The sequence below is a fragment of the Tachysurus fulvidraco genome, chromosome 16, assembly GCF_022655615.1.
Source record: "Tachysurus fulvidraco isolate hzauxx_2018 chromosome 16, HZAU_PFXX_2.0, whole genome shotgun sequence".
Classification (NCBI taxonomy): Eukaryota; Metazoa; Chordata; class Actinopteri; order Siluriformes; family Bagridae; genus Tachysurus; species Tachysurus fulvidraco.
The window spans coordinates 7481642-7505921 of NC_062533.1; the positions used below are offsets into that span (position 1 = coordinate 7481642).

General features: G+C 36.4%; 1 protein-coding gene across 1 annotated transcript; it reads left to right on the forward strand.

The window, feature by feature from the left end:
• Positions 1–5990: 5990 nt before the first annotated feature.
• On the forward strand, positions 5991–20875 carry rp1l1b (rp1 like 1b). Its single transcript, XM_047801950.1, has 4 exons — positions 5991–6620; positions 8976–9175; positions 9389–9405; positions 10194–20875. Exons 1-4 carry the CDS (start codon positions 6126–6128, stop codon positions 19577–19579), a joined length of 10098 nt encoding a protein of 3365 aa, XP_047657906.1. The 5' UTR covers positions 5991–6125; the 3' UTR covers positions 19580–20875.
• The last annotated feature ends 3405 nt before the right edge of the window (positions 20876–24280 follow it).

Here is a 24280-nt window from a genome sequence, read left to right on the forward strand (position 1 = left end):
GCGTTATAAGGTAGTTTATAAAGCAGGAAAAGGATATAAAAAGACACTTGAAAATGCCAGTCAGTACTGTTCAAACTCTGATAAAGAGGTGGATTTTGATGCAAAGAATAACCTACAAACAACATTTGAGAGAAACACAGGCTGCTCTGGAAAAAAGTGGTGGTGTTGTTGTTTCTAGAAGCACAGTAAGGAGTTACTTTACACAAATGACCTGTATGATCGAGGTGTCAGGAGAAGCTGTTACTGCTCCCATGCCACCAAAAGGCCTGTCTTCAGTTTGCCAGACAGCACATAGACAAGCCTCACAGCTTCTGATAAATAATACGCCATCCCCACTGTAAAGCATGGTGGTGGATCTTATGTTTTGGGGCTGTGTGAGCTCCAGTCTCACAGGGAAGTTAATACAAATTGAAGGCAAGATGAATGCAGCATGAAAATCCTGGCAGACAATTTGCATTCTACAGCACAAAAGCCACGCATGGGACACTCTTGGATACTCCAACATGACAATGATCCAAAGCACAAGGCAGGGTTTACCTACAGCAGAAAAAGATGTAGATTGTGGAGGCCATCATAGTCTTCTGACCCCAATATCATTGAGCCACTTTAGGGAGATCTCAAACATGCAGTTTTGTGCAAAACAACCAAAATATTTACAGGAACTGGAGTCATTTTTGCCAAGAAGAATGGGCAGCTATACCACCTGAGAATTAAAGAGCTCATGCACAAGTATTACAAAAGACTGCATGCCATCATTGATGCTAAAGAGGGCAATACACTTATTAAAAACTGAAGGTATGCAAATTTTGAACTTACTTTCTTTTTTATGTTTTGTTTGATTGTGCCATTCTAGAAGAAATAAAATAAATTTGTTTTGCCTTCTCACTTCTCACTTTAAATGGAATGCAAACCTTTGAGCATAACTGTGTGCATGTGTGTGAGAGAGAGTGTGAGAGAGAGAAAGCAGTAGACTGTGAGGTGGTGTCCTGCAATGCAGTTGATAGCTGCAGCATTGCTATTGTTTTGTCTCAGCAGTGTCTGCAATGCTGTGAGGACATGAAGGTTGATATGGGATGCGACACACACGTATGAAGCTCTAGATGTTGAAGGCATGGGAGTGTTTCTTTATTCAGATGAGATGTAGCCCGACAGACGTTCACACGTACTGGAACTCAACCAGTACGTAAAACAATTAAAACAATTTCTTCAGGGTGGGTTCTAGCTTTCCCATGGCCTCCTGGACAGTCCAAAAACCAAACACTGGATTTAACAGTATTGACCGTCCTCAGACAAAAAAACATTTTTCTGTACATATGATATCACATACACTTCCACACGTGACCAACCAAATAAGTGTAGCTACAAAAGTGCATTGTTTTCATTCACAAAAGGGTGATTATTTTAAATTCTCTAACAGTAACTCTGTAAAGCTTGTGCACTGATCATTATATATAAATATAATGCATTATGTGGCTATCAGACGTTGTCTAGATAAATTTATAGATGCATTCATTCCCTCTGGATACAGCTTATGCATATTTTCTTCTGTTTTGTGTCTGGTTTGTTGTCTTCACCTGAGAAAAAGACTGTCTTGGCACACCAAGACTGCGAATCTGTCAGTTCTTTTTGTTACTTTCATCTTGAACACAATGCATCTTTTGCTCTATTCAGTATAGTAAATGCTAGAACCTATTACTGAAAAAAGAGAAAAAGAAAATCTACTTTATTTATTTATTTTTACTTATTTATCATTAACATGTGTAACACAGGGATGTCAAGCTTATTTTAAGTAATGATCCACATTACACATTCCAAAAAACAAATCAAATCCTTTTCTTAAATGTGCATTTCGCTGATAGATGCAAAATAAATGTTGGGACTGCATATGTATTCTTTTGTAAACAAATCTGTTTATGGCACAGATATTTTTTGGTTGCAAATAAATAATTATATACTGTATTATTAGCCAATATGTTTAGTATCTGAGTTTCTAGCCCTTGCTCTGTTTTGCCCCCTATTGGATTTACTTTTTTTTTCTTTTCTCTTTTAAAACAGTTTGTTCAACAGTTTAATAACAGCCCACAAAATATCTAAATTCATTTAGTGAGCTGGATTGCGAGCCAATATCCTACAGATACGTTGATGTGTGACAAACATTGTATAATATTATTGTGATATATTCTATGTGATGTCTATAACCTTCAGAGGAAATATTTTAAACAGTTCATTTAAGTTAGCTGAGGTCTCAAATATCTTTACATATACAACAATGTGATTCTATTCTATTCTATTCTATTATATGCTATATAATTTGACAACCTGGAACAGGTAAAAAAAATGTGTACAATAAAGTTTTTTTTTTTATGTTTTAGCAAAATAACTGACTAGCTAGATAGACAATTTGGGTTTAGGAATACCTATTCATTGCATTCACTTAGTTTTAATTAGTTAAAGTTAGTTAAAAATGAGTTAAACACTTAGTTAAAGATATAATACATTAATATTTCCTATTTTATCATTTTTATCTACACAATAACTGACTGCTGATTTAAAATATGCTAATATTTGCTGCATGTCAACAGGCTGATCAGTAGCAGGCAAACAAACAAAAATACATGTTTAAAATGTACAATGTACAAATGTACCAGCGAGGAAAATAACACATTGTGTATGATGCATTGTATTTGTCATCTAATATTTCAGTTACATGACAGATTAGTGATATCAATATAATTAATATTTATTATGATTTATCACAGAAATTTTTACATGTGACAAGAATTAAGTGTTATTGTTTTTTGGCTATATTAATTAAGAATTATTTTAACTTCCAATGTTAATAGAATTGAATAGAAATTATAGAAATATCCCTACTGTTAACCAAGAAGGCAAAAACACATAAAAACTTTTCTTGGTGTGTATCAAAAAGCATACATTCACCCTTCAATCCTGACTGTAAAAAAGCAGCCGGTGGGCCAAATAAAGAAAGCCCAATGACAAATATAGCTGAAGCTTATTTAAGAACTTCTTAGTAATCTGATGTACTGATGGATTGAGCAGTGGCTAAGCTGGAGAGTCACGTGTGGGGCCTGAGAACTAGGTCTCTTGTTGAGAAAGTGAAAGAGTGTACAAACTGTAAGAAACCCAGTCCAGTTGAGAGCTACAGGTTTTTTACTCATCCTTAACTCAATTGGAAGATACTTTGATGCAGTGCTTTAACCATTCATTTTCCCTATCTATTTATTATTACATTCTTTTGTCAGTATGTCACTTCCTGTTCCTCTGACGCAGACAGTGGCCCTCAAAAATAAAAAAATAAAAATCATAAAAATAAAAATAATCGAATAGAATTTTTGCTTGTTTCTTGATATGTTCCTTATGATATGACTGATGGCTGTGCAATAAATGTGTCTCTGTTGGATTGATGTATTTTGGCACTTTTCCTCACCTTTCCCAAATTAAAGAGAAAAATGCTAGTAGATTATTTGTCTTGTGCACAACCCATTATATTAATTCACTGCTTTTATGTATGCATTTACTTTGACACTATGTTTAACAGCTGTGCTTCATGATTGCAGGTATTTTTGGATAATCCTGGACTGTGTTCTTTCATGGTCTTCTGGTATGTTCCTTGTTACCGTCACTGCAATATTTGAGTCCTTGCTTCACGACAAGATACTAGAAAGATGACACTCATGCCTGATCTTGTCATTAGTCATTAGAATTTTTCACATTTGGAAACATGCTCAAATTACAAACAGTGTGTTACTTGTGAATAGGAACAGTGCAAAATGCAGTTAGGTAATGGCAAACTCAAAAACCTTGTTGTGTGCGCTAATAGATTCTTAAGTGCAGCAATGTTACGGTTGTGAGGAGCTACACTAAACATGTCTCCTCTTCATGGAATGGTGTAGGGCTTGTCATGTGTTCAAAGCCTCAGCAGATTTTAATACCATCAGGGTGATTAGCTAGGCTTTTAGTTTTATCCTTAATCTCAAGCCCTGATGAGCAGCCAGGCCCTCCCATGTAGCAGCGTCTTTGAACCTGGAGTTTGCTGCAGTTTGCAACAGAACCTACACGAGCCGTTCCAGCTACGAGTCGGTTTCTTCACTTTTTTTTCTTCTACCATCTGACATCATGACTGTTGACACAGTGAGTATTTTATTGTGAATCATTTTATGCATATTTAAATCATGTAAAATTGTATTCAAAGACCTTGTTGGAAAACAATTGTTGACTGCAACAAATATAATTGTAGAGATTGTCAAAATGTGTAAATGCTACTGGAATACTTCTGATAGGAATCAGGGCAAAATCACATAACCTGGAAGCTTTTGGTTAAAATCTAATTAACACACAGTATTTGTAAATATGTAATCTAGGACATTTAGAACATTTTTTTTCTAGTATTAAGCAAAATTACACAAACGGTGAAAGCTCTCAGTAGCTTGTCCAATTAAATTAGTGGTCCAACACTTCATTATCATTTTTGAACATTTCTGGATTACAGAATTGCAGTAATAATAAACTAGAGAAATTTTATACTTGAAATATTTTTTCAACATATTTTGTTTTTAAATATATTTTTTGACAGTTTGTACAGTTTGTCACAATGGTTCTGAAAACTGCCACACTTGCTTTATATATATATATATATATATATATATATATATATATATATATATATATATATATATATAATTTCAAACTCAGCAGCCTTTTTTGTTTTTATCTAAAAAGTGGTCTGTTACATTATACAAAACAAATTGATTTATTTAAAATGTCAAAATACCTAATTGCCTAAATGCCCTTTCTTTACATAAAAAAAAAATGTCTGTTTTATTTTGGAATGGAAATGTAATGTTTGGAAAAGTTAAATGTCTCAATAAGCTGCTACAATACAAAGTGAAATGAAATTAAATGTTTCTCCAGGACTATTGTGCTACATATACTGTATACACAAAGCTATATACAATAAGGATAAAAAAACAAGAAGATAATAATAAGTAGATGTCATAAATAAAAGATTTTTAGAAAACAAAAATAGGATGCCAAAGCCTACATTTGCATAGAGTTTATTAAAAAATGCCTTCCAATCCTTTTGCTTATTTCTATTTTGTTTAGTTTTAAGAAAAAGAATGAGATAAAATACAGTACAAGATAATCATAAACTAATGAATAATAGGTCCTTGGACTTTACTGCAGTCTCAGCATGTTACGTGTGTATATCCTTTTTATCCTTGTAATTAAAGGTAAGCCATTCAAGTCAGACAAAGCTAAATATCTGCTTTTTAATCTCTTGTTACTTTTAGTCTCTCAACTCTGATACTTGTTCAGTTTGGCTGCTTAGGAATAAAGTGTCAGGTATAATACTTTCATGTAATTTGCTTCGATTTGTTTGCCGTTAGCTTTGTTTTTAGGTTAAGTGAAATTACCTTACAATTTATTGTGTTGAAAGGATAGCATACAAAAATATGCAACAAAAACTTATTCATATTTATCTCTTTTTGAATTACTTTAGTAAACAATTAGTAACTTTTCTTTTAGTTTACATATTAATCTGTTTAAGGAAAACGTTTTGAGTTTATTTCATAGCAACATGAAGCTTTTTACCTCAGAGACTCATAGTTCGGTATTAAGCTTGTGATGCTGCTAGTGAGATTTGCATATGCAACATTATCCCTAAGTGTGCATGAGTGTATAATTGACTGGCATAACATCCATGATGTATTTCCATGTTATGCCAAGTGCTCCGAAAATAAGCGTGGGATCTAACCTGGTCAGAATAAAGTGATTGCTGGAGAAGAGATATTACATAACGATATGTTATAAATGTATATTGGTTGTACAATGCTTGTTTTCCACTCTAATAATTGACTACATTATTCTGCTTAATAGAACTCATATTAATTGATAACAAGAGTTACTTGCTATTTGGAGTAATTATGAAGTAATTATGATGTAACTGCTTCTTTATTTTTCAGAGAACAGAGTTGGATATAGATGTGTGGGATGAACCTAGCACTTGCCTCCCAGAGTAAAATAGTTTGCCCTGTTGTGATGAGTCTCTCTTGTTTTCGAACTCAGTACCCCTGACTCACTGCTTCCTTTTGTCATTGCACAAGATGACGTCCCACAGTCACAGCTTTCAGTGTTTTGATGCTGTTGTGGAAAAGCCATTTTTAACTGCTGGGCATAACTTTGCATCACCCAACAGTAGCACATGTAGTAAAACACACTTGGAGCAGCTGGAAAATTGTAGATGTTCCCTGTGTTCAGAATCCCAGCAAGCCAAGCCGATGACTTCAGAAGTCTCAGGCAATCAGCCTCCTTCATGGTACCAACCCCAAATCCCAAGCCACCAGCATACACACAGAAGGCCCATGCGGCCGGAGGGGAATCCAGTATATGGTGCAGCACATCATCACAATAACCACCACCAATACCACACCCACAGGCACCGCAAGAGGATTGTACTTGTGAAGAATAGTAACCCGTCCATCCAGAAAACCATTCTGCTGCACCGCAAGCCTGTGCACAGCCTTTGTGTCTTTATGGATGACGTATCTGAACTCATGCAGTGTCTCATTAGAAAGCTGTACACTCTGGATGGGCACAGGGTAAGATTATCTTTAGCTGTGTTTTGTTGTTTAGTTATATGATATAAATCTTCATATTATGGTATAACATTATGGTATAATCTTGACAGCAAAACTTATTATACGGTGGTTAAATGACTCTTGAAGCAAAAATACAATTCTAGCAGACATGTCTTGCGTTGAAGCATCTTAGATGCAGTTTTTTTTAAATGTAAATAGACTACTTAGTATTTCAGAAGAGACAACCCACTGCAATACAGAGACCTCTTGTGGTGAAAACTGTAAAGTGTTCTGTTATTTAGTCTACAGTTTTATTGTCCACTGTAACCTCTTTCAGCTTTCAAATTTACATGAAAATGACAGAAACTGCAGAATTGCTCTACAAAAAATCTAGACTAGAGAGGAACTGCACATGCTGGTTAGTTGTGTTAATATCAAAGTGGCAAAACTCACACTAGGACACAAGGGCAACTGTTATAAATAAACTATACAAGAGGGAATAACTACTGCCAGAGGGTGATTTAAATAGAAGTATATAGAAGGGAATTGTGGCCTGGGGTTTATAAATAGGTGTTTAAGCAGGTCCCACCTTTAGGTTCGTTCTGAATGGCTAGTACAAGAGGAGAAATAGAGAAGAAAGAGAGAAAGGTGGTAGTAATGTTATATTAGTAATTGTGTTATCATCTGGAGGACACATTATTGTTCATTCCACAAATTCAAGTATTCACACACAGATATTATTAATGTATTATTTAATACAGACTTTTACCTTGTCACCGAAGGCAAAGTTACAGTGCTGTTGCTTTAAGTAAGGACCTTTTCTGTAGACCATTTCTGATGACCATGTCTGGAGCTGATCCAGGCTTTTCCTGCTAATCAGGACTGAACTCAGCAGACCTCTCTGACTTTTGCTTGGCATTGCTGGCTACAGGCATGTACTTCCCAGAGAAAACATGCTGTAAAGCAGCACACACCTCTCCACAGGGGCCTGATTGATACAAAAATGCCAGCAGGAATGACACATGTGCAGTGCAGCAGTAAATCTTACAAAAGCCTGAGACACGACTTTGTTGACGGTAGTTAAAGGTTTACCTTGGAGGGCAAGAGACAGGATATTGCAAAATGAAGTGGTACACAACAAAATAAAGCATCTGAGATATGATGTGTTACTACTCTGCTTCACAACAGTGTAGCTTAGGGTTTTATTATGATGTATACAGTTGATCAACTTTTAAGATGTATGAAAAAATAAGTTAAGATACTAGATAATGTATAAGGTTTTAAAGAATTAAATCATCTTTTTCAATCGGTTTAGTGAAAGAAGGAATACTAACACAAAGTTAAAATGATATCAGAATTTTTATAGATGTTTACTATCTTTTTAAATGTCCACATATATTTTTCTAGTAGAAAGCATTTTACTAGAAGCTTCTCCTGTAGTGTGGTATACCAACATGCTGAGAATAACTATTAATCTTGCTCAAATCAGAGCTATTTTGAACCAACAGAATGAGGTCAATGGCTTGCAAACAGTTAGCGTAAGAATGCTCAGAATCGTATCTTTCAAGGTCTCTATTAAATGCTTTTGATTAATTATCTAGAGTGAGTTGCAAAGCAGTCATATTTGGCATTAAAGAGTAAAATACTACTTTTGAAATGCATTTATTACACAGTTAACACATTTAAATTATGGTGAAGTTATAGATCAGGTATCATTATTAATAATGACATACCAACATCAATAATAATAATAATAATAATAATAATAATAATAATAATGTAAACAGCAACAACAACTTTAACATTAAGTAACAGTTCAGTTCTAAATCATCAAATTCACCAGAAAAACATGAATGGATTTTGATGTGTATTATTTTAAGATAATGCTTATCACTGTATAGATTGCATACTGTAGACTTCATGTGTTTGTGAATTTATACTGACGTTATTATATCAATAACAGTCACACTGATATAATATACAAAATATATCATTCCATGGAATGTAAGTCTGTCTATTTCTATACAATACAAGATAACTGATGAATATTCTAATTAATTACTGACTTCTACAATACATGACATGGTATTTTTATATGTAGACTATTATAGAAATATCATATCTGGTAAACTGTTGCTCAAGTGATTAGGGACTCTGTGTCGGGAAATTATTAGCACAGATGTTTGCACTTCCTGGCTGTATTCAATATGTATAGCTTTAATCTGCTATGCTTTAGTTCCTCACAAAGTCAGGGGTTATGTTATTCCCCTTTCTATTGAAACACTATAAAGTTATTCTGAACATATCCTTTTCCTTGTTTTTTTTTTTTTTGTTGTTGTTGTTTTTTTACATCTAAAAGCTTGTATTCTGTTTCAGGTTGACAACATTCAGAGTCTCTTACAGGGCCCCAGTATCTTGGTTTGTGTGGGCCGTGAACCGTTCCACCCACTATTGTTGGACAGTATCCAGAAAAATTCCGAGGTTAAACTTCCAAAACTGATCTTAAAAACAAGGTCCAGTACCCGCATGGAGGATCAAGGGTACAAGAAAAATGGTATGTGTTGTGTATCAGCAAAGCAGACATACTTGTTCTATTAATAATGTCTGTTGATTGATGCGTTCACAGTGATTAGTATGATGATATCTATTATTAAGGAGCACTCCTGTTCAGTAAAAAAAAACTTGTCTCCTTGTGTCTTGGTGTATTCTTGTACATCAGCAAGAACAATGTATTATACCACAAACAGTATGTTAAATAATATTTTTGAATCAAACTTTTTTCTGGTCAGGACACCGTTGGCTTACCGTGTGAGATTTTTGGGATAACCTTACACAGAATATAAGTGGTTGAATGTAATGCCTTCAAATTCAACAAATTCAACACATTAACACCATCTCAGAGAGCAGGTTCGATCACCACATACTTTGAAGATAAAAATGTGTGTGAAAAAAACAAAATTGCTATATATATATATATATTATGGATATTGTTCCGCTAGTAGGTTAGAAAAAAAAAACATTTTTGGAAAATGTGAAATTCTTAAATTACTGAATGTCTATTTTAAGATAAGCCAGTAACATCCAGTGTGGAGTGTGACATGACAAATTAAATTCATCAATTCTGACAAAAAAAAGTCTTTGTTTTTGCCTTGAGTTGAAATTTGACAGTTGACTCTTTAATAAGAAGGTTGATGGCACTTTGTAGAGGACAATACTTCATGCAGAACAGAATATTTGAACCTTTTTTATTTCAAGCTGAACTGAATACTGTACAGTAGTAATATTCTATTAGTCCTTATGAAACTGTTCTTAATTTAAATATGTAAACTGTTCTTGATTTCTGTTTAATTACTGTACAGTATGTAAATTGTTCTGCAATTTCTGGAGCACGCTCCCAAGAATTTCACTCACCATGGCACAGGTGTTGTGGTGATGTGACAATAAAAGTGACTTGACTTAAAAGTGACTTGACTTGAAGCTATCTGAGTCCTTTAATTCAGAGTGATTCGGCAGCCAACGTTATATTTAAGGATCATGAAGTCATTTCACATTCCATAAACTTTCACAACTGTTATATTTGTCTTTCATTTACAGTCAACTTTGGTTTGAAATCCAAGAAGAGCATTTCACCAGGTCATTTTCCTGAAGCCAGAGAGAATATGCTGGATGATGACATTGAGAAGCGGGTGCTAGTAAATAAGGATGGTAGCTTGTCGATGGAGATGAAAGTGCGGTTTCGACTGCTAAATGATGAGACTTTGCATTGCTCTACAGAAATTAAGAAATCCTCATGCACATTTAATGTGTCCTTTCCGGAACAAGACAATGTGGACTATCCCCAATGTGGCCACAGTGAAAGTTGCTCAGAGGTAGAGTCCCTGTCCGCTAGTGAAGCTGAAGACGTTTACATACCCAGACTTTGCCAGAAGCATTTGCAAGAGCCACACTGTCAACTCTGCTGCACTCACTGTCAGGAGTATGACATTTGGAAAAATCCAACCCTTAGAAAGCAGGAAACACTGAGACACGTTGGATCCACAAACTTGAATGCATCATCTCATAAAGTAAAATGCAAAACGGAATATTTCGATAGAATGAATACCACGTCATGTGAGGAATACACTGAACAGGTAGTCAAAAAGGCAACCTGCATTGAGCACACTGTTGGGGAGAGGGACAAAGGGGACAACACGGTTCAATACTGTACCATCAGTCGCTGCTCTGGTCATAGTGAAGATCAGATGAGTGTCCAGATTACCCATGTTTCAATAGAAGATGAAAGGCCTTTATCTGTGGAAACCAATTCCTCGGATATCCTAGCGTCATTTAAAGAGGACAAAGATAGAGAGGAACCTGATCTTTCTCCATATAATTCCAGAGCATCTCAAAATAATAAAAATAAAACCAAAGAAATCCAAAATGCTGAAGAGAACTCATGTTCATTCACACCTTGTAAACCAGAATCTCCAAATTACTCAATATCAATGAGGTCATCAAGCATAGCATCAAGTTGTTCAGTGAAATCTAAGACCTCTAGAAAGGTTGTAGTCACAAAAATACAGAAAAATGTGAACCAAGATGGAAACAATACACCTTCATCTACACCCCATAGGTGTGAAAATAAAGACCCGGCTATAGAAAATGGAACATCTGCAGAGAAATTGGAGGAAACTTCTCAAAGAACTGAAAAGGGAAGATCAAGTGTCAGGTCAACCCCTTCAAATTCACATACAGACTTATCAATATTCACTTCACATGTTGTAGCTGAACAAGAATCTGTGAATGTGAAAAATCCAATTGTAGGAGATGCCTCAGAAGAAGAAAATATCGAAGTGATATCACATGCCATGTCTGCTGACTCGGATACATCTGAGTCTCCAATACCGAACAACAAAACTGAAAGAACAGGTGATGAGAAAGTAGCAAGTGTCATGACAACTAAATCAAATGTTTCAACAGGATCATATCAGTCCAGTCTGTCAGAGGTGAAATGTAAAGAAAGAAAGAAAGCTGAACTACAAAAAGAGGAAAGAGCTCAAAGTGTAATATCTGTCCATTCCGATGCATCTACAATCTCAAAACAGTCAGCGGTTTCAGACCTACTAGCTAATGGGACTGAAGACCAGACAGAGGAGGTACTGCATCGTACAATGACAATTGTATCAAGATCATCACAAATATCATATCTTGAAACCTCTGAGTTGCAAGAAATTGAAGACCAAATTGAAGAAAGATCTCCTAGCATCATGTCTGTCCAATGTGGTAATTTTGAAACCAGTCCTGAAAGACTTGTGAAAGTACAGTCTGATGAAAGTAGAACATCTGCTTTGTCGACCAAGACTAACATATCAGATCAATCAATGACATCAAAAATATCAGAAGGAAAATCAAACATTAATAATAGACTGTTAATGGATCGAGTACCAAGTGCCATGTCTGGTAAATCTGATATTTCTGTAAGCTCTAAAACATCAAATATTTGCCACAAGGATAGTGATGTAATAGAAGAAGCAAGAGAGCACCAGGCTCCAAGTGCAAAATCAAATCAGTCCAACAACTCCTCAAGATCAAATACACCAAAGATTACAACAGCAGCCCCGAAAGATATTTTAGAAGAGGAAAGCTTAAAAAGACCCCCAAGTGTTATGTCTTCTAAATGCTCAGTTTCTGTAAGATCAACGAAATCCAAACTAAGTGATGAATATAATTATAGTACAACTGAAAAGACAGAGCAACTGGAAGACGAATATACAACAAGTGTTATGAAATTTAAAACATCTGATACTACGCTGGAAAATTCAGGTGATTTTGAATACAATTCAGAAGAGCAGGCTCCAAACACAGTGTCTACAAAAGCAAATACTACAAGAAGACCAAAGAAGTCAGAAATGTTGGAAACAAGTATGGGGGAAAAAGAGGAAAGACCACTAAGTGCTACGTTTTTAAAACCTAGTGTTTCCGGAAAATCAGAAAAATGCAAGATTTCAGAAGCAGCACAGGATTGTAACCATGCAGATGAGAGACTTTCAAGCATTATGTCCAGTACATCAGTGAAATCTAAGAAGTCAGTATTTTCTGATGCACCATGTGAAAATCAGCAAGAAGAAATAAAACAAACATGTAAAAGGTCACAAAATGCATTGTCAGTAAGATCTCACAGATCTAAAAAGCCAAAATCATCAGAGGCTTCTAGACAAGACATTTCTGATGAAGACAACCGAGAAAGAACATCAAATATGTCTTGTAAATCCAGTCTCTCAGATAGGTCTAACCTTGCACCTGATGGGGTAGATGATACAGAATCAACAGAAGATTTACTTATGGAAACTGAAACAAATGAAGAAACAAAAGATGACAGGGCTGCAAGTGCTCTGTCCTCTAAATCTCAAATGTCCATTGTATCTAACAAGTCCAAAGACTTATCCCGGGGGAAATCACCAACCTCTAAGACAGCAAAATGTAATGTTTCTGCTGTCTTAAAGAAGGATGGAAGTGCTTCCGTTTTAGCATCACCCACTTCACATACATCTGCAATCGACTTAATTAAGCCTGAATCTTTAGCAGTTTTATCTTCTGCAGAAGATGAACAACAGAGTACAGACAGAACTCTCAGTGCCATGTCTGAAAACTCAAAAAGATCTAAAAAATCAAAGGAAAAAATTGTTTCAGACGGTTTTATAGAACCCGAGGATGCAAACGAAGAAGCGTTGGTAAAAAGATCTCCTAGTGCAGTCTCTGCAAAATCAAACACCTCAATCATATCAAAGGGGTCAGATACACAATCAATGGGGAAAATTGGCCTTAGAAGCATTTCCCCTAAATCTAGTACTTCTGCCAAAAATAAGAAATCAAACTGTTCTATAATATCAAGTAATTCTCCCAATGTTGATGCTGGGACCTGGGAAATAAAGATAGGGGAAAGGGCACAAAGTGACATGTCTTCCAAATCCTGTGTATCATCTAGATCTGTGAAGTCTATTTCAGCTCTGGCTGGTGGACAGACTGACATTGTATGTTTGAATGAAAGATCTGATAGTGCCGTGTCTGGTTTAAAGATATCGATTACAGAATTTTCAAATAATTCTGACACTGAGGAGAGGGCTTCCAGTACTTTATCTACAAAATCGAATAGCAATTCAGTTCACAACACATCTGAAAGAGTTTTAACTCCAGCAAGTGCTTCAGTATCCATCGGGATTGTAGAGGAATATAATGTTGATAGTGCTGAAGAGGATGACAGTGTGTCTAAAGCCTCAGTAAATTCTACTGCACAATTAAACTCAAAAACCGATGTGTGTTGCAAAGAGTCGTCCAAAACAATCGACAGCGAAAATCAGCAGCACAGGCTAACACCAGATAACAGAGGTAAACGTTCACTGACAGAAGAGACAATTATCTCAGACAAATCCAAGAAATCTGAAGAAACTCAGAAGAACTCTTGCCAGCCAATAATAAGCAGTGAGGTGGCAAAAAATACAACTGCTATAAAGAACTCAAAGAAATCTTCTGGTCGTAGTTTGAGCAGCAGGTCTGGCCATACAGATACTGGATCATCTAAAGCTAAAGGTTCAAATCCTCCAGATGTATTTGACAAACTAAATAGTAAAATGTCCAATACACTGGTGCATTTGGAAGTAAATGGACAAAAGAGTAATGTTAATGCTAAAAGTAAACGTGAACGGTCAAGAAGCAATCTGTCAAATGACAGATACGCTAAGAAAGAGGGAAAGATTTTAAGGCCACATTCAGCAGACATGCCTATTAGTACAGTTTTGAGGCAGAAATCCAAAGAGCTGGATTTTTCCCTTGGTGTCTCTAATCATAGATCATCTCCCTCAAATAAAAATGCCAACAAAGTGAATACAACCAGAGATTTAAATATATGTGCTAGAAACTGTAATGGCTCTGTTGTTGCTACAGATTGTAGTATGAATGTCATTGATAACAAGAGTGAAAAGAACAGTACCTCCAGTTGCAGACACAGCAGCAGCTCTTTCTCTGAGTTAGTCTCATCTGTCCTACCAAAGTCTTCTCCTACTGAAGTAGTGAATGAATGGTTGAAGAAAATTCCAATAGAAAGTGCTTTATATGATGTTTGGGATGACTTCCAGAAAAACTGTGAGGAAGAAGAAGTATTGAAGATGACAGAAGAAGTGATGACACATGAAAGAAGAAATGGAAGGGAGGGAGATGCTGATGTAGCTGTTCCCAAGCCAGTAAAAGAGCAATTACCTGTTGTAAAAATTGAGAATAATGACAGCGAAGTAGGTGATATGAAGGAAACTACCAAAGAAAACATTCAACCCTGCACTTTTCCTGATGTCCCTTCTTCTGTCCAGCTTATGAGAATTTTACTTAGTCCCAAACTTGAAAGATGTAACAGTTTACCAGAGGTATCCCCTGTTTATGCAAGAAAACTTAGCATGTCAGCAAGAGGATTTTTAGACAGCCTGGTAAACCTTAATTTGTTAGATTTTAACCCCAATGATGTTAATGGCAAAGATGAAAAATATAGCAATCTCATGAAAATGCTTCGGACTCTTTGGATTTGTGACCCTCCTGACAGCATGACCATCCCACAGAAAAATACATTTAACAATCAACAGTCTAATGATGAAGAATACAATCTCAGGTCATCCTCAGGAGAAGATATTAACAGCAGCTCCCAAGTCTCTGAAAAGAGCATTGACAATGAGAGCACTTTGACTCTAAAATCCCAAACAAATACAGAAAGACAAGGCATGCTGACAAATGTACAAGAAATTGATCAAACAGAGGAGATTATTGAAAGAATATCTAATTCAGCAACCCCTGATATTGCAAGTAGGGTCCGTTGGACACCAGAGAATGATGTAGAAGAAAATATACAAGAGAGCAACGTTCTTTTAGCTGTCCAAGAAAATGACAGTAATGTTAATCAAAAGCTTACTGACCGTAAGGAAGACACATGTTCAGGATCCCCATCATCAGAGCAAATATTAACAGAAAAGGTCTCTCAAGATCCTTATCCTGTCTGGGTTCTGAATCTATTGAACAGCATAGAAAAAGAATTTATGACACATTATGTCAATGCAATGGTGGAGTTTAAGGTACGCTGGAATTTAAATAACAATGAGCAGCTTGATGTCATGATATGTGAATTAAGAGATGAAGTCCATAAAAGAATACAAGTCAGCATAAATAATGAGCTCAGAAAAATCCAGGGGCATGTAGGAAAACCCAGGCCACCAAAAGAAAGCATGTCACGTGAATCAAGTATTTTAACTGAACAAAGGCGTCGACGTCTCAAAGTAAATCTCAATCAGTCCACAGATTCAGCAGCAAGAACTGGTCATGATGATGGCAACACAGCAAAACTGATGAGTGAATTTAGTGATGAACAAAATGATGATGAATACTGCCCATGTGACACTTGTATGAAAAAGAAAATGCTATTAAGACCTGTTTTTACCACAGAGGTTCGAAATTCTGCTCCATTGATGACAGACTTTGATTTGAGAAAAATTCTCCATTTAAAAAGAAATCCTCTGTCAAATAGCACAGTAAATGTGAAGGAAACTGAAAATATGGAACAACACGCAGAGGATGGAAATGTGGCTGAAGATGTTTGGCTTCAGCGTTTCATGAAGGAGAAGACACAGCCCGGGTTCACAGAACAAAAACAAAACAGATCTGACACATTAAATTATAAAGGTTTGGAGAAAGAATATTCACAGGTTGTTGTGGGAAGCAAGCCCCAGGAGGTAAGGAAGGGAGGATCTTGGAGTTCTCCTGAGGATGATGTTTCTGATACACAACCAAACAAATTAAAACAACTACAAAGCAATAATACCTCTAAGGCTCTTGAGCAAGAAAGTCTTGCAGCTGGTGGTGAGCATCAGGAGATAGCCAGTGCAGATTCAACTGCAGAAGAAGAAAATGCTCAGAGTGGACCAGCAGATATGGGAAGTGATATAATAACAGAAGATGAAGAGGAAGTTTGTAATAACCCGATCGAAGGGAAAGGGTCTATGGAAGGTGAAACTGTAAGTGAAAAGCATTCAATAGAAGCTGGAACTGCAAGGGAAAACTTGAAGGTTGAGGCAGAGACAGTTGGAGAACAGGAAGCAGCTGACAGAGAATCAACAGATGGAAAGGGGACTGAAGATAATGAAACAGGAGATGAAACAGCAGAAGATAAAACAGAGTCAGTGGGAGAAAGAACAAGTGAAGAAAATCAAGCTGCAAAAGGAGAAATTTCTGAACCTGAACCTGTTAAAAAAGGAGAAATTCCTGATGATGATGAAGAGATGAAGGAGAATGCAAAAAACGAAACTACATGGAAGGAATCTGAGGGTTCTGATATAGCAGTAGAAGCAGAATTATTTAAAGGGGAAGATGTAACAGATGAAGAAGCTGATAGGGCAGAAACAGAAAAAAATGTACCTGTAAGTACAAGTAATGAAGAAAGAGATGCCAACAAGTCAGCTGAGGAAGATATAAAGAAAATAAGCAAAGAGAGTGGGGAAGATGATCTACTTGAGGAGGAAAAAATTAGCGAACCTGCAGAAGATGGAGATATAACTGAACAGGAGGCTGCAGAAGGAGCTTATCCAATGAATGATGAATCAAAAAAAGAAGAAGAAACAGACAATGATGAAATAGATGCTGAAGTAAAGACAACCGAAGCTGAAACGGTAGCAGATGAAGAACCAGCAGATGCAGAAACAAACAAGGCTCAAACAGATGATACAGCTGAAACTCCTACTGCTAAATTTGCTGAAGATGGAGAGATAACTAATGATGAAACTGCTGATGATGAAGGAGTAGATACTGGTAATAAGGTCATTTCAGAAACACCTTGTAATGAAACAGTAGATGAAACTAAATTCAAGACCACCGATTATGAAGAAATGCATGATGATATAATATCAGATGATGGAGAGGCTGTTGTAGTTGCAGAAGATGAAGAGACAGCTGAAACAGCAGAAAAAAATGGAAATGATGATGATGACGATGATGATGATGACGATGATGATGATGACATTGACAATAACAATGCCAACGATGATGACAATGACAATGATGATGATGAAAAATCAGAAAAACCAGACAGGGCAGAAGAAATAATTGATAATGAAATAGTTGAAGATGCAAAAGATAGTGAGACACCAAATGACAACAAAGCTGATGATGAAACAACAGAAGATGAAGAGAAACCAAGTGACAACACAGTTGATGAAACAACAGAAGATGAAGAGAAACCAAATGACAACACAGTTGATGATGAAACAACAGAAGATGAAGAGAAACCAAATGACAACACAGTTGATGATGGAACAGCAGAAGACAATGAGACACCAAATGACAACAAAGCTGATGATGAAACAACAGAAGATGAAGAGAAACCAAGTGACAACACAGTTGATGATGAAACAACAGAAGATGAAGATAAACCAAATGACAACACAGTTGATGATGGAACAGCAAAAGATAGCGAGACACCAAATGACAACAAAGCTGATGATGAAACAACAGAAGATGAAGAGAAACCAAATGACAACACAGTTGATGAAACAGCAGAAGACAATGAGACACTAAATGACAACACAGTTGATGAAACAGCAGAAGACAATGAGACACTAAATGACAACAAAGCTGATGATGAAACAACAGAAGATGAAGAGAAACCAAGTGACAACACAGTTGATGAAACAACAGAAGATGAAGAGAAACCAAATGACAACACAGTTGATGAAACAGCAGAAAACAGTGAGACACTAAATGACAACAAAGCTGATGATGAAACAACAGAAGATGAAGAGAAACCAAGTGACAACACAGTTGATGAAACAACAGAAGATGAAGAGAAACCAAATGACAACACAGTTGATGATGGAACAGCAAAAAATAGCGAGACACCAAATGACAACAAAGCTGATGGTGAAACAACAGAAGATGAAGAGAAACCAAATGACAATGCAACTGATGGTGGAACAGCAGAAGACAGTGAGACACCAAATGACAACGAATCTGATGATGAAACAACAGAAGATGAGGAAACACCAAATGACAACGAAGCTGATGATGGAACAGCAAAAGATGAAGAGAAACCAAATGACAACATAGTTGATGGAACAGCGGAAGATAGTGAGACACCAAATGACAACAAAGCTGATGATAGAACAGCAAAAGATGAAGAGAAACCAAATGACGACACAGTTGATAATAGAACAGTAGAAGATAGCGAGACACCAAATGACAACAGAGCAATTGTAGGAAAAGCAGAAGAATCTGACTTGGAAGAAGTTGACGAAACAACTGGAGCTGAAACAGCAGAGGATGGAGAACAACAAGATAACGGAAGAGCAAATGGGCAGATGGGTGATGATGAAATAACTGATGATGAAGCGACCACTGGAACTGAAGATGAAGAGAATAAAGAGACAGCTGAGGCTAAAACAGGAGAAAATAAAGAAACAGCTGATAGTGGGACAACAGAAGACAGAGATACAGCTGATGAGAGTGAAACAGATGATGAAGAGCTTTCTGAACATGAAATAGCACATAATAGGGAAATAGTAGATTGTGGCCAATCAGATGACAGTGAAAGTTTAGAAAATGGAGAAACAGCTGAAGAAGTAAATGGAGAAACACATAAAATTAACACTGCTGAATCAGTCTTCAATACATACAATATGAAAAAAGCAAACTCAGAGATGTTGAGTATATATGTAAGTAATCCTAGAGAGTCTGATGAAGGAGGAGATGAAGCTGAGGATGAGACTCAACCTGTTGGTGAAACAGAGGGAAGCACTTATGGGATAAAGTGTCCTGCTATGCAGCCAATGAAATGTTCACTGCATAAAGCTGACATAAAGATTAATTCTACTGTGAAGGTGTACCCAAGTTCTGAGGATGGAGCAGATGCTGATGCTGAAGATTCAGATACTGAGGTTTATAACGTAGATGGCTGTGTGGAAAATGGGGAAGAAGATTAAGATTTTGTCACTGGATAAAATTAAACAGGAAGTGAAATGGAAATAATTTACAACTTTGTGTGGAAAAAAGAGGCTTGTATTGTAGATCAGGAGAACTAGAAAGCTGAAACCAGACAGATTACTTGATCAGACTGATTAATAAGTTTCAGCTTTCATTTCTCTGGCAGTTTCACTGGAAGATGTTTTTCTGATTAAAATCAGGGACCAGGAAAATGTTCTGATGAAGAAAAACTGGATGTATCCCCCTGCAAGCTTAGATACAGATAAGCAATATGCACAAAAGGTGAAAGGGATTATATTCAAAAGCAATACGGAACGGTATTCAAAAAGGTTATGTTATATTATGCACTTTATTCTGTATTATTTGCACAGTTTATTTCTGTTTAAAACAGTTTGCACAGTTCTATTTCTGTCAGTTAAAAAGCGACCTGAAAGTCAGATAAATAAATGGGAACATTGTGATTACAAGAAGATAATTGCATATAAACATTTTAGGATTCAGTTACATTAACTTCTTCTTTACATATTTAATATTTTGTGACAGGAAAAACATTATGTTCATTAAACATCTAAGAATAACTATCCCTATGGGGAAATAATTAACTATGCACTCTATACTTCGTGTCATATGTGTAAATGTTAAAGGATGAACATGTAAAAAATATGCATAGTATGCTCACCATCCACTTTATTATTTCCTGCAGAATTCTAATCAGCCAATCATGTGGTAGTAGCATAATGCAAAACAAATAAATAAATAAAATAAAAAAAGCAGAAGCAGGTCAAGAGCTTCAGTTACATCAAACAGTAGAATAATGAAAACGTGTGATCTCTGTGATTTTACCTTTGACGTGGATATATGGATATTGGTGAGAGATGAGTTGGTTTGAGTATTTTAGAAACTACCGATCTCCTCTGATTTGGGTGAAGAATAGAACCTGATGTAGTATTCTTCTGATCTATCGACCTCAAGTTTAGAAGTTTTGTGCATGCTGATTTGCTTTTTTACTCACCATCTTCACTCATCTTCTTATCAATATAGTGTTTCCACCCAAAGATCTGTTACTCACTCATTTTATTTCTGTCTACTGTCTAGAGACTGCTGTTTAACGAAAACTCTTGACATGCATCTGGCAGAATTGACATAATAATTCTGATGCTACATGATTGTCTGTTTGGATAACTGCATACATGTACAGTACAGGTATACAGGTGTTTCTATTAAAGTGGTCATAAAATTCATGTTAAATTGTGAAACTATGTGCAGTATACACTGGTGCATATATCTGCTTTAGATGTAACATGATTGAAAATATTACTAATTAAACATATTCTTTGTGTAACATTTTGCTATGTAGTTAATGCCATTTTTTAATTTCTTGTTGGCATGCAGTATGAAAGTAACAAAGAACAGAAAACCTTGAAAGACTTGCTCTTGTGCAAAGGTCTTAGGTACCATTCATATATCTATTTTATGCTTAGTGTGAGAGTAGAAATGAAAATGTATAAACTGAGCTGCTGCCAAATGACTGACTGACTGTCTAATTGCACGTGGTCTAATCTGCTTGCTTGTATTTATAGCAAATATATTTATCATGTTACTGATATTGGACAAATGAGACCACAGTATATTTAGTCACTACTTAATGCTACATATTTGTAGCCACATTACCACATTAGCCTGTTCTTACAAGAAGTAAACCCCACCTATAAACACTCTACTTCTGTTTTTCTGACATTGTATCTGATCCAAGTTTTAAATAAGCGAGTAATTACTCCAGCAGCACAGACTTTATTTCTGAACCTTCAATAGATCATCGCATGACATCTATGACAAAATAAAAAATGTGTCCCAAAAATATTGAAGGAGAAAATCAGCAAACTATTAATAATTTGCCCCACCTCATCCATCAACTAGAGTACCCCTAGTTATAAGTCAATTCCCAGCCTTTGTGACACCTGAAGGCTGCATTTTCCTTTTTGTTCCCTAACCTGGTTGTTTAAACAGACTGGTCACTTTATTGAATGGGGCAGAACCCAAGGATCCAATAGCATGACAACTGCAATTACTCAGGGCACCCAGCACTGTGCGGACACGAGCAAGCCCGTCTTAATGGAGTCAGTACATATTTGACAGAGATGTCCTTATTATTTACTTTATTTATTTTATCTAAACTCTATTGTCATGTAATTATCACAACCTTATAAAGTTTAACAATCATTTAAATATATGTGTTTTGCTAGCTTAACTAACACCTAATCATACTCTTAATCCTTCACCTTCCTTTATTTACATTGCTGCAGATGTCTATTTGGCAAATAAAAAGCTCAGTATGTATATTTGGGGAGTTTTAATTCATCTCTGCCTCTGAGACAAGGTAAGTGTGTGGCTGTGTATTTAAAACTGTCCTAAGAGACTTCATTCCCTGTCTCAGAGGTGTACAGCCCTGCTGCATGGTGCTTGATGGATAGTCCTCTCTTTGCGAGTTTCCATCCAGTGCTTCTGGCGGGGATGTGACATAAATAATTGGTGTCACTCCCATCGACCGAGTACCACACATTTGGAGAAGGGGCTAGAGCATCTCACATATTACAGCTCAGTCCCCTCCACATATCTGAGAATGCCTTCACAGGGCAGTCTAGTATTGATGGCAAAGATATCACATCACTTGACCATTAAATAGTTGGAGCTGTAAGATTCTCCATCTACCTAAAAACCTTTCTTGGATAGTTATACGTAGGCACATATTGGTGAATAGATAATAACCTTGTAAACAAAAAGTATTAGTAGTATTTATTTCTCTCACTCATTTTCTACCGCTTATCCGGACTACCTCGGGTCACGGGGAGCCTGTGCTTATCTCAGGCGTCATCGGGCATCAAGGCAGGATACACCCTGGAAGGAGAGGCAACCCATCACACACACACACACACTCTCATTCACTCACACACTACGGACAATTTTCCAGAGATGCCAATCAACCTACCGTGCATGTCTTTGGACCGGCGGAGGAAACCGGAGTACCACTAGGTACCACTAGTACCCCCCCCCCCCCCCCAAAAAAAAAATAAGTATTTACTTCTTTTTTGGTAATATATTCATATTCAATCTTGGTTTTTTACTTGCTGTCCTAAGGAATAGTCAAGTCATTCTGATTAGTGTATTTGTAGCATTATTGATTTATATTATTTATATGTGTGCTATATATAATCAATATATCAAAAAACATGTATACACTTATAATGATTGTTCGGGAACAGTATAATAATAAAAGTATAGTAATTTTTAATTTGACTAGATTCTGGCGAACTGTAATAAGGGAAAAAGGAAAGAAAAAAAAACAAAGAAATGTTGGATAGATTCTTGTTGTAGGGAAAAGGACATAAGTTTAATCAATTCAGTTTGTAATCAGATATCGATTCCTGTCAGAATAATTTTTTTCCCTCTCCACTTTTGGTTGACATACATATGGAGGAGAAATGCATTTCAGCAAAAAGAAAGAATGTGAAATGAAGGCCACCACAAGGCTGAAAAAATAGCTGAAAAATGCTTGAAATGACTTTTAGGAGTGAGTGCAGAAGCCTTATTAACTGGAACAGTCTAGATATGAATATGAAACAGTCAATATATGATATGAGCCACCTGCAGCATGGGGAAAAAAGTTCTGCCCTGGGTTAATTACAGGTGCAAAGTGTGTGCTGACAACAAGGAAATGTTCCAACATAGAAACACTCACCGTATATTCACAACTAATCTTGAAAAACACTTCCTTTCCCGGTTATCTGCCTGTTCATCTCCCAGCAAACTTTCTCATAAGACTTTCAGAAGAGACTGAAGTCACATTTGCAATATATTGGAATATAATTCTATATTTTCAGGCACTTTACCAGTGTGAAAAGTCTCAAATCTGTGTAAACTGACTGCTGCTAAGGTTTAAGCATTTACGATTAAAACTTGGTATCTAAGTTTGCCCAGGCCTGTCTGGAAATGTAGACAAATAAGACAAAATGCAGAGGAAACACCTGCTTGCTGACGAGGAGCTATTTCCACCCTCAGTGCTGGGAGACGTAGAGCTCTATTCCGGTGGATAGCACAGGGGGCTTTCCCCCTTTTTCCCTGTTTACCTTCAAGTGCAGTGCCAGTGCCCAGCTGCACAGATGTGCACCCTGCATCACTACACTCCCAGGCCTCCAGATGTTTCACACAAACATGCCTGCCAGCTTGCTGATGAGGAAAGTTGACACATGAGCATCTGTGTCAGAATTTCCTGCTTTAAGATTAACACATTGCACAGGTGGATATCACACATGCAGGAGAGTTATGTAGTGTTCTGAATTCTCTGGCATTCTTGGCCTTCATGCCTTACTTGATGCTTTATTGAGAGATTTATTATTGAGTTATAAAACCTATTATATACTCTGTATTGTATTGTGATAGGTATTAATATTCAGTGTATATTCAAACTGTATTAGAGTGTCAAAGCTGGTATAGCCTGACCTTTGGTTTGTGTGTGTGTGTGTGTGTGTGTGTGTGTGTGTGTTTATAATATGGGCCCATTGCCAAGGTCATGTCTCCTGAAGCCATCAGCTGTAAACAAAGAGTGGTTCCACAGAGGAAGAGCGATGTGTGAGGTTGTCCTCGGAGTAACAGCTAAACAAGTGCCCCTCGAGCGCATTGTCCAGTTTATTGCTGAGTTGATT